General features: G+C 39.8%; 1 protein-coding gene across 1 annotated transcript in view; it reads right to left on the reverse strand.

Moving 5' to 3' along the window:
* Window positions 1–19615, reverse strand: part of CAP2 (cyclase associated actin cytoskeleton regulatory protein 2) — a 136086-nt gene that overhangs the window by 99516 nt on the left and 16955 nt on the right. The window contains exons 2-3 of the mRNA XM_030881340.2: window positions 8853–8974; window positions 5246–5346 (exon numbers count right to left, since the gene is read on the reverse strand). Of these exons, the coding sequence (XP_030737200.1) occupies window positions 5246–5346; window positions 8853–8973 (222 nt within the window). The 5' untranslated portion in view covers window position 8974. The remainder of the gene's footprint in view (window positions 1–5245; window positions 5347–8852; window positions 8975–19615) is intronic.

A 19615-nucleotide genomic window follows, 5' to 3' on the forward strand; every position in this document is an offset into this window, starting at 1 on the left:
CCCGGGGGTCTAAGCCTGGCATCTCCCAAACCATGGATGGAGACTTTGGAGACCAGATTTCTGGCTCTGCCATAGGCTCATGGTGCTGCATTCGACACATCATCTACATCACCTACCTCGCTAAGTTGTAGTTTCCTTCTCTGAAGAAAGAAAGAGAAAAAGAAGAAAGAGAAAAAGAGAAACGGGGCTTCCCTGGTGGCACAGTGGTTGAGAGTCCGCCTGCCGATGCAGGGGATGCAGGTTCGTGCCCTGGTCCAGGAAGATCCCACATGCTGCGAAGCGGCTGGGCCCGTGAGCCATGGCCGCTGAGCCTGCGCGTCCGGAGCCTGTGCTCCGCAACGGGAGAGGCCACAGCAGCGAGAGGCCTGCGTACCGCAAAAAAAAAAAGAGAGAAACGAAGAAAAGAAGGTAGAGAAGGAAGGAAGGAGGATGAGAGGGAGGGAGGGAGAGAGTAAGGACGGCAGAACGACAAAGAAAGAAAAAGAGGGGCTTCCCTGGTGGAGCAGTGGTTAAGAATCTGCCTGTCAACACAAGGGACACGGGTTCGAGCCCTGGTCCAGGAAGATCCCACATGCTGCGGAGCAACTAAGCCCAAGTGCTACTGAGCCCGTGTGCCTAGAGCCCGTGCTCCGCAACCAGAGAAGCCACCGCAATGAGAAGCCTGTGCACCGCAACGAAGAGTAGCCCCTGCTCGCCACAACTAGAGAAAGCCCGCACGCAGGAACGAAGACCCAATGCAGCCAAAAATAATAATAAATTTTAAAAAAAGAAAAAAATGAGGATGTATATTGGAATGGATGATTTATAAGGTATTTCCTTCTCTAATAATTCTGACTAACATAACTGGCCAAGACTGTAAGATGCAAGATCCCTGATATAAAGCCTGTTTCATGAAATCTAGATGCAGAATTCTTTGTACAAGTCATTTTTTTTTGTCTCTGTCATTTGGAGAATGTGAAAGATGTACAGATCCTTTGGACTTGAGATTGCCAAAGTATTCATGTCTAATTATAATAAAAATAAATGTTCAGATTAAAGCTATTAGCAAGAAACTCGTTAATGGGAGGACCAACTTGGCCAAAGGCAAGCAGGACAGTGAGGAGGATCTGTACGGAATGGGCTGTTTCATTGAGTCAACTCCAAACTTGTGCTTCTGATCATTTCTTTGTTTTTTTGGTGGGGACAGGAGGGTTTCTATATAGACCCAGATTATAAAGCACCAAAAATACAAATGGTCATTTTTTAAGTGAGTACAAATTACCCACAAAAGTTTTCTAAAATCAAGGAAGAATATGGATACAAATAGTAAAATAAATATGTAGACATTTTTTCATTATTTATTCTAGAGATAGGTCCACGTAAAGAAAGAAGTGACAACCTGTAAGACCAAGAAGGACAGACTCATGGAGGCCGCAAGGTCTTTTTAAACGAAGGAGTCTGATTTTTTTCTATATCGTCATAAAGCAGGATGATATGTTGTCCTTAGTGTTCTGTGTATCCTTTTTCTGACATGTTTCCTTCGGCTTGTCTTGCAAGTTCAGATGATTGAGGTACTTTCCCTGGCATGGCTCAGGATTTTTTTTTTAATGGTGATGATGCTGTTCTATCTCAAGCTCTTCATCTGGCAACTGAGTAACTCCCTCATGCTTTTTACATGAGACAACGGGTGAGTCACTCAAAGGGGCTCTGAGAGCCCTTGGAAATGATGTCGTCCAGTCTCATTACTGAGAAGGGTAAGGGACTAGTTTAAGGTCATTCTATAAAAAGTAAGAGCCAGCTCTAAAATCCACATGCAAACAAGAAGAGATCATTCTTACTTTCCCACCCTTTGGACATGTCACCCAACCAGCGTGGCATAAAATGAACAAGATATTTTGTAGATGATTTAAGTATATAACAAATCCTAGGAACATCTAGAAGAGTAATCACGACCCATCAAAAGTACAGCTATAATAATTGTCTAAATAGGTTCATCCTTTATAAAGTCCAGGAACTCAAGGACATAATATTGTGCGGTGCGATTTAACCCTACCATGTGTAGCGTGTTATACTTTTTCGTTGAATTTTATTGCCCTTTTGTTAAAAATGTGTTTCTCTCATTTTTCTTGATTAATAAAAGAATATTTCTTTTTTATCAATTTTAATCATGATAAGAAATAAATGTTCCAGACACTTACAAACATTAAAATGTAAATTCTATAAATCTACAAAAAGGGCTTGAGTTAGGAAGAGCTATATGATTTGCAGTTGTTTCATGATTATCAAATCATTTAGAAATAGACCCAAGATTAGTTCCATATACCATGAATAGCAACAGGACAGCTTTGTAAAAAAAAAAAAAAACACAGTCATCCATTTAAGGGTAAATGACAGCTGACCAAGGGCTTAGAATTCTGTAGGCCCAGTTTCTAGGGGATCCTTTCCTTTGACATTGAGGACTATATTTACCCTAAACATCTATTATAAAAGTATGCATTGTTTATTATTTCTTAAAAAGGGCGCAAGCTGCGTCAGTGTTCCTGGGCTGGAGGGTAATTTAAATAAGCCCTTCGGTTTATGCTGCCTACGAGAAGGCTTTACAAGATCTAATCTTTTCTAAACCTGTTATGTTCTTCGGTTCAGCAGAGCTTCCTAATTGTAGCTATTAGTTCCTCTTTTTTGTGGTCTGTTCTGTCAATAGACTATTGAGTGTTCAGTAAATTAAGCCCAGCCAGCAGCCAACACATCAAGACAGACGTTAAATCATAGCTCGGCTGCCCTTATTCATTATTAGTATCTGTGAAATAGCTTTTAAGCAGAGGGACAGGATTTAACATGATGCACATTTGTGTCATTCTCAAATTTCCATACTGTACAATCAGGTATGTGGGGTTTTTTTTCCTAGGCAACAGGTGTGTTCTTGGAACAAAGTTCAACCCTCACTTCTGGCTTATGTGAGAGGCAGCAGCTGCAAGCTTAATGTCAGTGACACATGGTTCTATAAGAGAGAAAAAATAAACTACTTGTTTAATGTATTAAAGTAATGGGCAGATGGATGATAGCTGCCTGTACTTTTCTTTTTGTTGTAGAACCAGAGTCTACATTTTTGGATGACAAGTGTTTTTCTCTCTTTCTCTTCTCTTTCTTTCCTTCCTTCCTTCTTTCTTTCCCCACCTTCCTTCCTTTCTTTTTAAAAAACTAGTGAAAAACATAAATTTCTTTGAGCATTACATATTCATTGTTGAGAATATTCCTTCCTTTGAGTCATACTGTTCTCAGGCTAATGAGTGGAGAGAAGAAAGAACTTAATATAAATCAAGCTACACTTTATTTATAACTCACTTTGTTCTAAAAGGAATTTAAAGGAACCGTTTACTATGTAACTTGAAGAGACTTACTTAGTATGCAAACCCTACAATTTTTTAAATGCAAAGTTAAATATACATATTTACAGGCTTCATTATTCCCCAGTAAAAAAAATTACACAGAATTTTGTGAGCTATTACTAATAAGAATTATAATGTACTGTGTACCTCAGAAGGGTAATGTCAATATTAATGGTTATAATAGTGATATAATAATTATTGTAATAGTTTTCAAGAGCGTAAACTGTTCTTTAATCATTCAAGAATCTCATTTAGTGTATTGGGGGTAATACTCCATTTTATATGTTAGCTTGCAGGTACTATCATGACTCAGTATAAGCAGCTCAGCCACTACCTTACGACGACAGACTAGGTTTCTGTAAACAAAAACATCAAGCTCAAGAATAGACCAGAGCAATTCTAGAGCTCTGTGATACATTAGAAGTGAATATGTCTTACTACACAGACTTTTCTAGAACTCCTGTACATTAGCGCTTCCTCTCTTTTGCCAATGAGTATTTCAGCAGGTATGTTTAATAAAAATGGAGGCCATGAGAAGAATCTTCATTTTTCTTAGATGTGGTGAACAAACACATTGCAAATGTGATGAGATAAGCACCTATTTAATTACAAATCTGGAACCAGTGGTATAACCTGAGTCACCAGATCCCCTGGAAGACTGGTGTTGAGTGTTGCATATAAAGTCTAAGTGGGGAAGGAGAATCCCTTTATACGTTTTTGTTGTTGTTGTTTGTTTGTTTGTTTTTAACCACAAACCACAACTTCATTCAAGAATCAGATTTTCCGTGAGTCTATACTGAAAATGATTTTGCTGGGACTCTCTCATTGCTGAGAAATCTACAAGCAGATGGACGTGGAATTCAATCCTTTGCAAGAAACAAAGGTAAATAAATAAGAAAAACCTGGTCATAAATCTCTTTTAGGTTTTTAATTGGTTTGGCTTTTACTTTAGATTTTCATAAAATGCATGCAAATAACAACTAGCCTCAGGGAGCATGCTAAACATTTTAAAATGCATAAAAGGTGTCTAAAACTGGGAGGCTGGCCTAGATATCATTAAAAGTCTCTACCAATCCAGAGATTATCGAATTCTATGACTTTGTTTTTCCTCAGGCTGCACTTTTTAAAAAAATTGTGGTAAAATACACACAACATAAAATGTACCATATTAACCGTTTTTAAGTGTACAGTTCAGTGGTGTCAGGTATATTCACATTGTTGTGCATCAGATCCCCAGAATTCTTTCTGGAGTTTAGTCTGCATTGAAAAACTAAAACTCTACACCTGTTAAACAAGTTCCCACTTTTCTCCCTCTCCCTAGGCCCTGGCAAGCACCCTTCTACTTTCTGTTTCTATGAGTTTGACTGCTCTTGATGCCTCAGATAAATGAGATCACACAGCGTCTTTTTGTGACTGGCTTAATTTACTTAGCACAATGTCCTCAAGGTTCATCCATGTTTTCCTATGTGTCAGAATTTCCTTTTTTATGGCTGAATAATATTCCTTTGTATGTACAAACCACATTTTGTTGATCCATTCATCTGTCAACAGAAACTTGGGTGGCTTCCACCTTTCAGCTATTGTGAATAATGCTACTATGAACATGGGTATATAAATATCTCTTTGAGATCTTGCTTTCAATTCTTTTGGGTATATATCCAGAAGTAAACTTGATGGACCATATGGTAGGTCCATGTTTAATTTTTTATAGAATCGCCATATTCTTTTCCACGATGGCTGCACCTTTTACATTCCCACCAGCAGTGCACACGGGTCCCAATCTCTCCATTCCCTCACCAACCCTTGTTATGATCATTATTTTAGAAAAATTTTAATAGCAGTCATCTTTTCCACAGAGAATGGGGGAGGAAAGCACTCACATGAGTCTCCACGTCACCAGCCAGGATCCTACTCTTCTTTAAAAACTCAGCCACCATGCTGTTCATCAGCTTATCAAAGGCCTCCACCGAGGGTGCCACACCTTTGGAAAAAGAACATTCTGTTATTCCCCGGTAGTTTAGTGAAAAGCTGGTACTGCTGTGCCATAAGTAGTATGGAAGTTTAATGTCATTCATGTCATTCTCTTCCTATTCACTAAGTCATTCATTCACCCAATATGTACTTATTAAACACTCCTCAATGGCTCAAGAAAACAGTGTTTTCCTATTTTTCATCCTTCAGAGTAAGCACTTTCACCTACATAATTTCATTTGATTCTCCCCCAAACCTATGAGGTAAGTAGCACTGTCACACTTTGACTGATGAGGAAATGAAGATGCAAACAGAACGCGACTTGTTAAAAGCTCTATACCAAACAAGCGGCAGATCCAAAAACTGAACACGCCTTATGAATCCAAAGCCAGTGTACGTTCTTCTATACCGACCTGTGCAGGTGCTATAATCACCTTGCAAATAGTTACCAAGATTATTCAGGACAATTAAAAGGTAACAATGAAGTCTGGGCAAGTAGGAAAAGCAAGCTGATTTCACACATTTTGTTCCTTCTTCACTTCCCAAGGGGAGGGACAGACAGCAAAGGTGGGCACAAAAATGCCTGGTGAGCTAATCCATAGTGAATGTTGATCTGCCAAATTACTATAAAAGCTGAATTGACAATGGCCCAACCTGGTGTGCTCTGCATTTCTTTCCCTGCTTTTTAATTAACAAAAATTTTTTTTGTCTAAGTCCCTGATTGCATATCCCTAATACTGAGAAAGATAATATTGAGAAATTCAGCAGTACAGGCTATTAAAATCCAAACCCAAACTTAGGAGTCCCTTTCTTATACTGGACAGGAATACCCATGCTCATAAATGCATAGGATAAAGCTTCCTTCTTCTTCCCTGGTTCCCACTTGCCCATATCCACGGGCCAAAAGAGTGACAGAAACAGCTGTTTACAGTTCTCTGCACCTACGGTCTAACTTCTAAGCAGGATACTGAAGCTGACTTATCCTAAGGTTCAAAATGCTGTATGTACCAACTCCTATAACATAAAAGGGGTGTAAACCCGAAGATTCCTTATGAATCCATTTGGAAATAGATAAACCTGCTTGTTACCATGGGAGAGGTCTGAGAGGTCTCTGCTGGGTGTTTAAAGTGGGAGAAAGCTCTTCAAATGTGATGGAGGCCTCTACATAGCAGAATGGACAATGATAAAAGGGAATATCAGTTGCCTTTCATCACTCAGCTCTGCTCACACCTCCTCCGGGCAGCCTTTAATGGCTTGTCTTCCTCCCCAGCCTGCATCCTTTGGGCAACTCTTAGTCAAAGCATTTGAGGCCCTGAATAGTAATGCATCGAGACCAAAGATTCTGGAGGATTAGGACTCTGTCTAATTCATCATAGATTCCCCTGCACCTGTCATAGTGCTTGTCAACTGGCAGGCATGAAAATATTTCTTCAACTGTTGAGTCAAACTCACCTGGTTGTCAGGGTGGGGGGAAAACATATCATAAAACACATCACAACAACAGTCTCATAAGGCAGTTCTTTGATCTGTGCCTACTATGGATTTGTAATGGATTGGGTTCCTTCTAAAAGTTTCTTTTTAAATTAAAAAAAAATTAACTTTAGTTACAACATCATTGTAATGGTGATGTTTACATTTAAGGTGAGAGGCTGTCCTTAAGGATTTGTTAAAAATAGAATTTAGGAAATCACCAAAACTGACTAATTAAGAAGAAACGGAAGTGATGTTGTTTAGGATAAGTAAAAGGTTTTAGGATGAATATCATTCAGACATTTTACTAATTATCCTTCTTCATTTCATATTATCAATAGGATAATAAATTGCTGGCTAAGCTGCTTTAAGATAACTTACTTTAATAACTGGCTTGAAATTATTTATTATATTAGAAAATATATGTTTAAATACTTAACTAATTTAATTATATGCCTTCCAATTTTGCTTAGCTTATTAATTTTCTTTTTTTCTTTTTTTGTTGAAGAAAGTACAAAGTGTCTTTACCTCTTTGTGTAAGTGAGGTTCAAATTATTGGAGTTGTTTTTTTTTCCTTTTACTCAGCAACACTACACAGTCTCCTGGGAGTTGGATTTTAACTTTATGTATTCACAGGCTTTATATTTGTGGGCAGCAATCTCAGAGAAATGTCTTTTGATCACCTGATGCCAAAGGCATAAGGAAACAAAGTTACTAAAGAGAACATGAAAATATTTTCTTACAAATAAAGTCTACTGAATCTCATATACCAACTCCATAGTTAACAAAAAGAGGCTTAAAATGAAATCATAGATATGTCTCATTTGATGCGGAAAAAATTTACAGGCCCCTGGCAGCTTTCCTTTAAACAACACCCCCTTTCAATTCATTCAAAGCATTATGTTCGGAGTGGGGGGAGGAAAAAAAACCAGCCTGTGCATTTGTGCTCACACAGTAATTTTTGTCCCAGGGCACGTAATACAAGGCACAGCTCCAAATACGCCTGAAATTCTAGAAGTACCAATGTGGCTCTTGCCTGGTGAAAGCTTTTTTTGAAGCCCCCTCTTCCCCAAGGCTTTTCTCAAGCCCCAAAAGCCTGACAAAATTCAAAATGGGTCAGATAAGGAGGAAATGTGTGTGAGACAAGAATAGAGTTGACAAATTAAATACAGATCGCCTGGTTAAATTTAAATTTCAAATAAATTGTGAATAAATTTCTGAATAAGTGTGTATCATGCAGTATACCCCACGCAGTATTCGGAACACACTTCTAATCAAAAAGAAAAAAAAGAATGTAGTTTATCTGAAATGCAAATTTAACTGGATATCCTGTATTTTTATTTGCTAAATCTGCAACCTTAGAGAAGAAGAAGTTGGAAAAATTACTGTAGATAACTTAAGAGAGCTGGCCGTGCATGGTATTTTTTTTTAAAGTAGTAGTTAACTTTTTATAAGTTTGATCACATAATTTTTAAAATCTTTTTTAAAAATTGTGGTATTAGCATATAATTTAAAAAATGTGTTTGGTAAGGAATAGGCAAAAGTAAAACAACGTGATGTGGTCATGTTACATCGAAGTAATATTTGGCTTCACATCAGACTCTCTTCCTTTAAAACTGCAGTTCTTAAATTTAATGACTTGTTCTCTTTAAAATTAAAATGTGCAGAATGATAACTCCTTCCAATTTACATTCTAATAAGGAACATTAGTTTCTTTTTGATAATTACTTAGATAATATATTCAGTCACTGAATGTGGAAGAGCAGCATAAACATTAAAACGAAAGAATAATGACATTTGGCTCATGGATTATGCTCTTAACATGCGCAGATACAGGAAATTTTTGTGGCTTGTGGGTTGAGACTTTTTTCTTTTTCTCTTTCTCTTTTTCAGGGATCGCTTGCATCTGGTTAATGTCACGGTCACATATAAAGGAAGGAGTAGGGGAGTTAAAGTTGATAGAAATATTTCATGAGAACTATGTGATGGGGACAAAATTAATTGACCCACATAGAGATCAGTAATGACAACAGTTTGTGGCCCTACCTCCGCTGACACCGTTAATTTCCCCACAGTCCCCAGGAGGCCGGTGTAACCCTGCAGACAGCGACTCCAGTCGACCGACGGCCTGCTCCAGTCTTTCCATAAGCCCCTGCATCTCTGCCATCCTAGGAAAACACCGGCACAAATGGAGGCCATGTGAGCATCAGGAAGGATTAGCAAGCTGACACCATTAAACTTACCATCAGCAGGAAGGAAAACAGAAATTATTCGGAATGGCTACGGCTTTAATTACCTAGAGAGCACTTCTACATGTCAGGAAAATAGGTGAAATGCAAAACAAAAACCCATAAAACTTGGGGCAGAAAAAAAATAACAAATTATACTGAGCTTATTTTCTATTCACTTCAGTGATGTCTACAAGCCTCATACTGCAATACACAAATATTCATTCTCTTTACACCATGATCAAGTGTCTCCTTGGATGCTTCTTTGTTCTATGATACAATTTATACATAGTATTTACTTAAAAGCCTCTGAACATATATTACCAACGTTTCTGCTAAATGGTGACAGCATATTTTAACTATTTCCAATAATTCTTTCTGTTAAAGTATCATTCTCCAGGGGACACTAAACCCACTGATAATTCTTGTTTACTCAATTACCTTAAACCAAAGAGCCTAGCACAGAAGTAAGAGTTTATCAAACTGCATCATTTAGCAGGCAGCAGAGACCAGCCCCTCCAAGAGCTGTCTTCTACTTACTATAATTTGTTCCAGCATTTTTGTTGATGAATTATTTTAAATTACAATTCTTCTGAATGGTGGAAGTTTTAATTTAAAATAATAAAAATGGTTATTTCCCTTTGCTGCTAGTTATTTCTAGAAAAAATTTAGTCTTAGGTGGGGTTGTTTTTGGACACAGGGATCTTCATTTACCCAGCACTCTTGGCTGGGATAAATGGGTTTTGAAGCTAAGGGACTGAGAATAAAAGTGGGGCTGGATATCTATCCTTCCTGCTTTCAAACAGATTTTATTATAGATAGCTACACTGAGTAGCTTGAGGACAAGTACTTTAAAATTATTGGCCCTCGATTGTAATGTTATTAAGGGCACCCCTGATGAATGGAACCCAATCGAATTTGGCCAGGTTCATGAGATCCAGTGTACAGGTACCATAACTCTGACCATACCAACCTATGACTGGTTTGGGCCAAATCAGCCTGCTGCTCCAGAGAGAGGGAAACATGCCTCATCTTAATCAGTGTCCGGAGTCCTTCTCACTCTTATGAACTTTCCTGGTATCATTCTGAGCCAAAGAGGACTCGCATGCTCCTGCACCAGAGACAACACTGCCCCAGAGTATGGAGAAATTTTATTGCTCTAAGATGTGTAAATATTTTCTGTTGCTGCTGGGAACAAGGTAATGCATTTCTCTTTTGTATTTTGTATTCCACTAGTTTTGAGCTTAAGCATAATAATGACTTGCCATTGCCATTTTTAAAAGCAAGGTTACACATATCAAGACATGTGGACGGCTCTGTACTTCTGTGTCCAAATGTCAGATGGTCACCAGATACGGATGGTGGAGTTCACTGTCTATTTTGGAAAGTCATCTCCTCTGAAACTGCCAGCAGCTATTCTTTCAAAATATGGGGCAGTGTTCTCTGCGCAGCTGAAATCAGCATCTAATCCCAAGGGGATTCAAAATTAGAAGTTTCTCATCTATTCTCTTCCTCTTAACGTCAGAGCTTTTGCTTCCATCGCAATTGAAAAAAAAAAAAAAAAGGAAGAAGAAATTTAATTGAATTCTTTACGTAATCTTACAAGGGAACTGGGTATCCTGTAGGTAGGTGAAGGCCAATTGAGAAATGATAAAAGCCCCTCAAATCTTTTAATAGTTGCCCATCTGTTCACAGTTATCTATGTTCCCTGTTACTCAACGTGCCAAATGTTACCACCATAGACCCAGCCCGTGATAGAAAAAAATGTGTTTGCTTTGTTAGCAAGCTCCCTGTCCCCCAACAGAGAAGCACCAACCACCTCCAGCCACTCCCAGAGCCGTTCAGCAAGGCCTGGTACATTTCACACATAGGACTGCTGTCCCTGACTGTGGCTTAATCAGCCTCCCTGACAAGACTCAAACTCACACTATCTAATAGTGCTCCATATGTTGAAAGACAGCAGGAGTGAGCCCATAAACTGCAGGGCTGGGCAGATTGGTGTGGAATGCGTCTAAAAGCGAATCAGATGTCACTTCATGTGAAATCACCAGGAGCTAACGTCTGGCAACAGCCTCTTACGAGGTCAAAATACAGCTCATGCAAGTTGGAAAGATGCCTCTGGGTTTTAAATTTTAGAACAGTTTCTAAGAGACACGGAAGAACAAATAAAAGAAAGACTATACCAGGATATCAAAAATACACATTAGCATTCCCAGGGAAAATGACACAGTCCAAGACAGCTGTGCCCTCTTCTCCCAACACACACACACACACACACACACACACACTTCCCCCCACATGTGCCCTCAGCTGCCAGCCAGGCTCTCAAGAATGAAGAAAGGACAGAGCTGTGGATTCTCCAAATTCTTCCCAGGCAGTTCCATTCGCCTTGGTTTTCCAAACTGGATTTAGCCAAGTTTGGATGAGGAGGTGGGAGCCAGGAATTAAGAATTAGGCTGAGGAAATGGATAGGGCAGTCAAAGCAAATGTAGGCGGCAAGGTCAGGCTAAGGAATGAGTCAGGGCCAGGTGGACAGACAGATGAGCTTGGATCAGGAAGCCAACAGAGGAGGGGGATATGGCAGGACGGCTGGATGGAAGAAATTCTAAGAATCTGAGGAGAAGCAAAGAGAAGCCAGATACACAGCTAGAGAATCAAGAGACTGGGTTAGATGATGCAGCTCAAACTTGGCCTCCAGATTTCCTCGTCGTCCTATTCAAGTAGAAGGCAACCCCAAGCCGAGGTTCCCCTATAATCTACAGCTAATCGAGAATAAACAAACATTTGACCAGAGTGTGAGGATGGGTGGAAAGAAAAAGGGAGAGGAACGTAGAATTTCATGACTTTCTCTTTTTAATGTTTTAGGAAATTATACTTGAGATTAATCTTAATTCCTTGTTTTGTATTAATTTTTGAGTATTTTGAGTTTCTTTCTAATGGGAAGTGTAACTCATCCTTGTCATTTTTTTCTTATTTGAATTTCCCCCTTTCATTTTTTAAGTTTTTTTTAAAATCAAACAATGCACAGAATTTACAGAGTCAGTAGTTCTACAAGGCTTATCACAAAAACACAACAGTCCCGACTGCCTCCTTTCATTCTCTGTCTTGAGCGTCAACCATGTTCAATTATTTCTGCTGTTTCTTTTAGTAATTACCTCCTTATCTCTAAATAGCATGGTTCTATCTCTGTCTTGTTTATTTTCTTCAGTTTTAGGCATTATCCATTGAGCTCCCACCAAAAACATGAGGGTATACTTTTCTACTGCCCAATCGCCAGCAGCACATTAATGCACATTTCCTCTTGTCCCCCCTCCCAATAGCGTTATATCACAATTTTTGTGTGACCGATCATCAGTGTTAACATAATTACGATTATTCACAGCTGAGTCATGAGGTGTGCTACGATTGTCTTCCATGTTTTGCACAACCTGTTTTCCTACAGCCGTGTCGTTCAGCTTCTCAGTTTTCTTTGTACTTAAATAATTACTCATCTCCAAGTTCTTCCCCCAGTTCTATAAGTCTCCTTTCCAAAGGGCCAAACACATTTGGAATTCTCTTAGCTTTTTCTTCTCAGAGGCATCTCTCCTGGAGAATCACTCCAACTGCAAGACTGCTCTGCAGGCCTGCTGCACACCTGTCACCTGGGCTCTGCCTCTACCTGCCCTCCTGTTTCTTGGATTCTCTATCATCCTCTTTCTTGGGGCACTTTAACCGGGAAGAGTATTGTCCTCTGAAAAAAGGTACATGAAAGGTCAATTTTTTTGAGACCTTACAAGTCTGAAAATCTCTATATTTTGACTGCTGGTTTGGCTGAGTGTAGAATTCTAGGCTGGATATTTTCCTCAGAATTTAAAAGGCTTCACTCCATTTTCTTCTAGCTTCCTAGGCAACTGTTGAGAAGTTCAAAGCCATTCTGATTCTTCAGCCTTTAGATGTAACCTGTGTTTTCCTCTCTGGAGGATCTTCTCTTTATCCCCAATGTTCTGAACTTTCATGGTAATATGTTTTGTTTTTGATCAAATATTTTCTTATAAGTGATTTTCAAGCGTGTAGAAAAGATTGGAGAATGGGCAATTGCATATTGTTTGTCTGTGGGTGAGTTTATAAAACAAGTTTGTTTCTTTCAAATAAAGAAGTTAGCATTCTGAATATTTAGAATTCAAACTTCTCTCACATCAACTGCATACATTTACAAAAACTTCATACACTTCAATAAGAATATAGCCAATCAGTATTTTCTCATATACTATCTTGTAATAATAAGGTGTTCTAGAAACAATTTCCTAGAAAAAAGGTAGCTGTCATTGTTTAAAAAAAAATTTTTTTTTTGGCTTCACTGGTCATCTTATAAAACCCATTGTTAAATTACAGATATTTAGTCCCTAACGTTGTCCAATTTTATGTCCAATGTCCAATGACTACACTTAAAGCCTGAAGAGAAACAGTATTTCTATCCTTTTTCACAGCAGTTTTCAGAAAGGGAGAGTTCCCCACACTTTCAAACCTTTTTTATAAGGTCTCAATTGCTTTGCTTATATTTAACTGGGGTAGTATAGAGAGGCCCTGGCTTTGGAATTACTAGCTAGGGGGCTTTGGGAAAAGAGCTTGATTTTGTTTTGCTTTGTACTACCTATACATAGGATTGCTATAAATATGCATGTAAAAACATAAAAAATCTGGCACGTGGTCAGTGACAAACATGTTAGCTACTGTCATGAAGATATCCCATCTTGCATTGCTCCTATGGGAATAGTTAGGTCTACATACCACTACATCAAGTTTTTGTGTACTTGAAATGTTAAGCAATCATCTAGGTCTGGCCAATGGAAATGACTAGCTGAAAACTTCAGGTCAGTACACGCTTATTATTATTTTTTTCAACATTTCACTTTCCTCTTCCATGTACTTATTCCTCCAACATTTCGAAAAGAGTTTTCTCAAGTCCGTGTGTAATGGTTACTATAAAATAAAAATTTTGCTAGGTAATTAGTAATTTTGTAGTCACAAAGTTCCCCCCCCCGAACATTTTTATAATGACTCTTTTGCTTTTAAATAGTTCTCTGAGAAGGACACAAGCATAATCTCTGTGGAGCCATTTTTGGAAAAAAACACTCCTTCATCCTTCATACTTCCTCAACCAAACCATCTTATGCTCAGGGATAAGGGGTCTGCAAAGGCCCTAACTCCTCAGTCTAACCAGTTATAAAAGCAGCTTTCGTAGCTGCTTTTGAACAGTTGGCACACCACGGCACAGAGTAAATGGTGATAAGCCCAGAATAACAGCCTATTTGTATTACACACTTGGTATCTACAAGACAGACTGCCCAATTAAAATACTGCCTTGTGCCATCTTTTCTGCTAGCACATGCACACCTTGCCTCCCAAGAAGACCTGTCCTAGCTTTTCATGGGCTGAGGCTGTATCTTACTTTCTTTGTATCTCCCATTGAGTCTGCATGCTGCTGCACACATGGAGAATTCTATAAATATTTTTTGATTGACTAATTAATTGGCTACCACTCACTGCCTTTCCCTCACCTGCCCACTCACCGACATAATCCTAGATCAGGCGGAAAGCCAGATTTTCGTAGGAGAAATTTCCATTTAAAAGGAGATACTAGGGCTTCCGTGATGGCGCAGTGGTTAAGAATCCGCCTGCCAATGCAGGGGACGCAGGTTCAAGCCCTGGCCCAGGAAGATCCCACATGCCGCGGAGCAACTAAGCCCGTGAGCCACAACTACTGAGACTGCGCTCTACAGCCCGTGCTCTGCAATAAGAGAAGCCAGGACAATGAGAAGCCCACGCACCACAAACGAAGAGTAGCCCCCGCTCACTGCAACTAGAGAAAGCCTGTGCGCAGCAACGAAGACCCAACACAGCCAAAAATAAAAACAAATAAATAAATTTTTTTTAAAAATTTAAAAATAAAATAAATAAAACGAGATACTAGATTAGTTATTCCCACTGAAACCCTCAGTGGCTTCCTCCTGTGATTTGAAAGAGCACCCTTGCTCCCCCTAATGTGAACATTTGGGCTTTCCATAGCTCCTTTTTCTTTAGGATTTTAAAATTTTTAAAACTCCACATTGTCCAAAGAGTTTTGTAAATTTCCCATGGCAAATTCATAAAACTAGTAAATGCTCCTTTGGTAACATTTTCAGGTTAATAAAAGAGCTAAGTCTTCCAGGTTGCTGGTTTCAAGTTCTCACTAGGCCAAAGGTGCAGAAATAATTGTGGTGAGTTTCTCCCCTGGTTCTGTAAGGGAAACCCAGATCCAAGCGATTCCAAAATTCACAAGCCTAAGATTACATAGAAAATAGACCTGAAGGACAGGAAATTGAAGAATGTCTCATGGTAAGGCAGGGCAGCTGGCTTATATGTGAGCTCTCTGCACAATATAATCACAATGGACGACTTTCTCTATAAGTCCACCCACATTCAAAATAAATATTTGTTAAACTATCATCATATCAGACTTTCCTAGTTTGTTATTTGTCTTTATTGAGACTATATCAATTACCTTCTTTCTTTTCTCTGGAAACTACCAATCACTGGGGGGAGTGATCCTGTGAGTCACTATTACTAATTAGGGTAATATTATACAGTATAGAAGAAACAAACCATGGTATTTATTCATTCGTTCATTGACTGGCTCATTGAATATGCCTGTTTTATTCATTAAGTTAGTCCTCACTATCTGCTAAGCAAATGCTCACAATCTAGAAAATCAAAAGTGATTAAAATACATATTCTGCCCAGCTGTAGTGGGAGGGGGCTGGAAGCAGGTCCTGCTCAGTCAAGCCAGGGAGTTATTTCACTAAGAGACACATTCACATCGCCAAGGTACCCGCCTTCATATCTTTCCCTTAGTTTCCTATAGGAATTTCTGGTGCCCGCTTCTCACAAACAGCAAAAAAAGCCACCATTTTCTTTTTACTGCAAAGAAGTTTCAAGAGTCTCTGAGCTTTGAAACAGTGTAATCAGAATAGGAGAGAGCAGAGAGTTATACAAGTAAAAGAACACTTTCAATTTTTCACAGAGCTGGAGAAAATGTATATGAGATCCTGATTAGACAACTGATTCCTATAAAGCCTCTATGTTCCACTGCGGAGAAAAAAGCAAACTTCATCTTGATTTTCAAAGGCCCTCACCCCAGCTCTACACCCCACCAGGTTCCTAAGAGCCCGTCACAGAGACCACTCACCCCTTCCCAAATGGAAGGCCCCCAATCCTTCTTCTCTGCCACAGTTCTGCCATTTCCACTTCTTCCAGGGCCCTTCTAGACACTGCTGTACCCATTCTCCGAATCCCAACCCTCCAAGAGGTCATCCCTTGTCTCACAAATCAGAGATAACCTCCCTTGAGGTATTTACTTCCTGTCATGCCCATCAAATCAAGAGTAGAGTACAGAAGGGTAACATAAACAAACCACATACAGAAATTACCTCCTCATCCCATCTGCCCTCTCCATGCTGGTGGCGTCACTCCTCAGAACCATCCCTGGTCAGTCTTGTAGTATAAATATTTCTCCTCTAAGTTACAATCTCTGAAGATAAGAGGCTGGGACTCATAGCTTGATGTGGTGGAAAAAGCATTTTTGGCATCAGAGAATCTTAATTTGAGACCCAATCCCTTAACTGACAACCGTGTGACTCTGGGCAGATCACTTAACCTGAGTATCAGTTTTCTCACTTCCAATACATGAACTCATTCCTTCTTCTTCATTCAATGACTTAAGACAATTGTATGCAAATATGTTTTGAGCCATGTTCTGTGCTGGTTGCTGGAGCTACACAAGTGGATGAGACACAGACTCTATTCTCAAGGACCATGATTTCCTTGAGGAGCAGACAGTTTGGCTGTTGGGGACAGCCAGCCCTATAGGATACCAGGACACAGCGGACTGGGCTATTTCAGCAGAAGAGAGTCCAGTGGAATCTGAGACCACAGGGAACATCTAAGTATATCTTGAAGGCTGGTGCTGTGCCCTGACTTGGGGTGGTGAGGCTGGGTAAGGGCAAAGACATAAAATCATAGACTCTGAATGCTGACTGGGACCCGGACAGACCCCTGTCACATTCCCATCATGAAGTGGGAACTCCCTTAGCTAAATGTGAGGTAAGACCCCTTTACTGAAAAGGAGCTCCATCCCTTCCCCCTTACGACCACCTTTCTACACTCCTATATGCTATTACAGACTCTTTCTATTCCTGTGCTCCCACACTGCCCTTTTGCTCTTGCTTAGGCTGTGGAGGAGGCAGAGGTCAAAGAGATGCTTCCAGGAGTTCCTCAAGGGCCACATCCTGGCACTGGAAAAAGAAGAACCATGGAGTCCCTGCTGGCCAGGCTACCACAGCCTGAGTAGGGTTTCCATGGACCTTTTGTCCCTCCATAAAGTAGAAGTATTGCTCACCTTGTATCTAGAATACGTAAAGAACACTTAAAACTCAACAAGAAGAAAAGTATTCCAATTTAAAAATGGGTTAAATATTTGAATAGATATTTTTCCAAAGAACATATGCAAATAGCCAACACTGCCTGTAAAGATGCTCAACATCAAGTCATCAGGGAAATGCAAATCAAAACCACGATGAGACGCCCACTAGGTTATCTGTTCTATCTGTAACCACCAGGTTATACATTCCCTAGGTGAAGGGAAGATACCCACCAGAATGGCTGCAGCCAAAAATACAGATAATAACAAGTGCTGGTAAGGATGTAAAGAAACTGTAACCTTTCTACATTGCCGGTGGGAATGTAAAATGGTGCAACTGCTGTGGAAAAAGGTTGGAAGTTTCTTAAAAAGTTAACCACATATTTACCATGCTGTCCAGCCATTCCACTTGTAGTTACCTACTCAACAGGAATAAAAGCATATTTGCACACACACAAAGACTTGTACACAAATGTTCATGGCAGCATCAGTCACAATAGCCACACACACACACACAATGGAAACAACCCAAATGTCCATCAACTGATGAATGAATGAACAAAATGTGCTCTCTGTCCATACAGTGGACTATTATTCATCAATAAAAAGGAATGAGGCACAGACACATGCTGCCACATGGACGAACCTCAAGAACACTATGCTAAGTGAAAGAACCAGACCAGAAGACCATGTATCCTATGATTCCCTTTAAATGACTCTCTAGAAAAAGCATAGAGACAGAAAGTAGATTAGTGGTTGCCTAGGGCTGGGAAGAAGCATGGAGAGTTACTGCAAATGGGCACAAAATTTCTATTTGAAGAGATGGAAATGATCTAAAATAGGATTGTGGTGGCAGTTGCATTATGTACTAATAATTATTGAATTGTGCACTTAAAATGGGCCAATTTTATGGTACGCAAAATTGTACCTTTATAAGTTATGAAAAACAAAAATAGGTACTGTTCCTCTTTATAAAGATACGGTTGAAAATCGGTTAAGTCTGAGGGACTTTGCCAGTCTTACCTCCCAACAAAGTCACAGGTGGTAATTAAACTTAACCAGAGGTTGCTCTGAATGGCCGCAACCCTCGCTCCCAGAACCAGTTGTACAGGCCAAGATAGGTGACAGAATAGAGCACAGTTCTCACTGCTCCTCTCTCTTCTGTGCATCAGAATCACTGGGGAGAAATGGAGCTTCCTAAATGCAGATTCCTGGGCTCCACTCCCAGCAATACTAATTCAGTGGTTCTGGAATACACATTTTTAAGCGGCACACTTCAGAGTACAAGGACCCATGCTTTGAGAAACAGTACAATAGAGTTGCACAGGAATGTTACAGGTGCGCGTGGGAATGTGTGCAGGGGGTCGAGAAGGGTGGGTACTCACCGAGCCCTGGGAAGTAGGGAGGCTAAACGAAATCTCAAAGGATGAGGAGGTGGTGTTCAGAAGAAAGGTAAGGAAGGCATTCCTGAGCCCACGCCCAGCATATGCAACCATATGGAGGCATCACAGCCAGAAAGTACTTATTGAGCACTCACTATGTGCCAGGAGCTACCTAAGAAAGCACAAGGAACAAGGGATTGATGAGGAGTTAGAACGAGTGGTAGATAAAGCTGGGAAGAGACTTGGGAATTCACCCGTGCACGTGACAGTGGATTGAAGAAGATCTGAGGTATAGACTAGGCAAGATCTGAGAAAGGATTAAATGGATTAAATGAGGTTGAGAGGGAAAGGGAGAAGGTAGGATGTCTTAGATGTCTTGCTTCGGGATAGGGTGGTACCAATAAAAATGGAGATAGGGAGTGAAGGCAGCTAATGAAGATGGGAGCTCAGTTCTCGACATCTGAGTTTGAAATGCAGACAGTGATATGAGATGATAGCTGGCAGCTTCAAGTAGGGACCTGAAGCTCTACCTAATAATAATAACACCTTCCTCAGGATGCTTGGGAAGATTAAAGGAGGTGATAAAGTGAACTTTGTGAATTACAAAGTGATGCCCAGGTATCATTCTTATAATTTATCTCTGAAAGCTCCACAGCATTTATCACTGTGATCTGTACCCAGTGAGTGCTCAACCCGTGAACTGTTACTGCATGTGTTACCACCGCTCCTGTCCCCCAAACACAATGATGGTAACATCTCAAACAT

The sequence above is a fragment of the Globicephala melas genome, chromosome 11 (genome assembly GCF_963455315.2).
Source record: "Globicephala melas chromosome 11, mGloMel1.2, whole genome shotgun sequence".
Lineage (NCBI taxonomy): Eukaryota > Metazoa > Chordata > Mammalia > Artiodactyla > Delphinidae > Globicephala > Globicephala melas.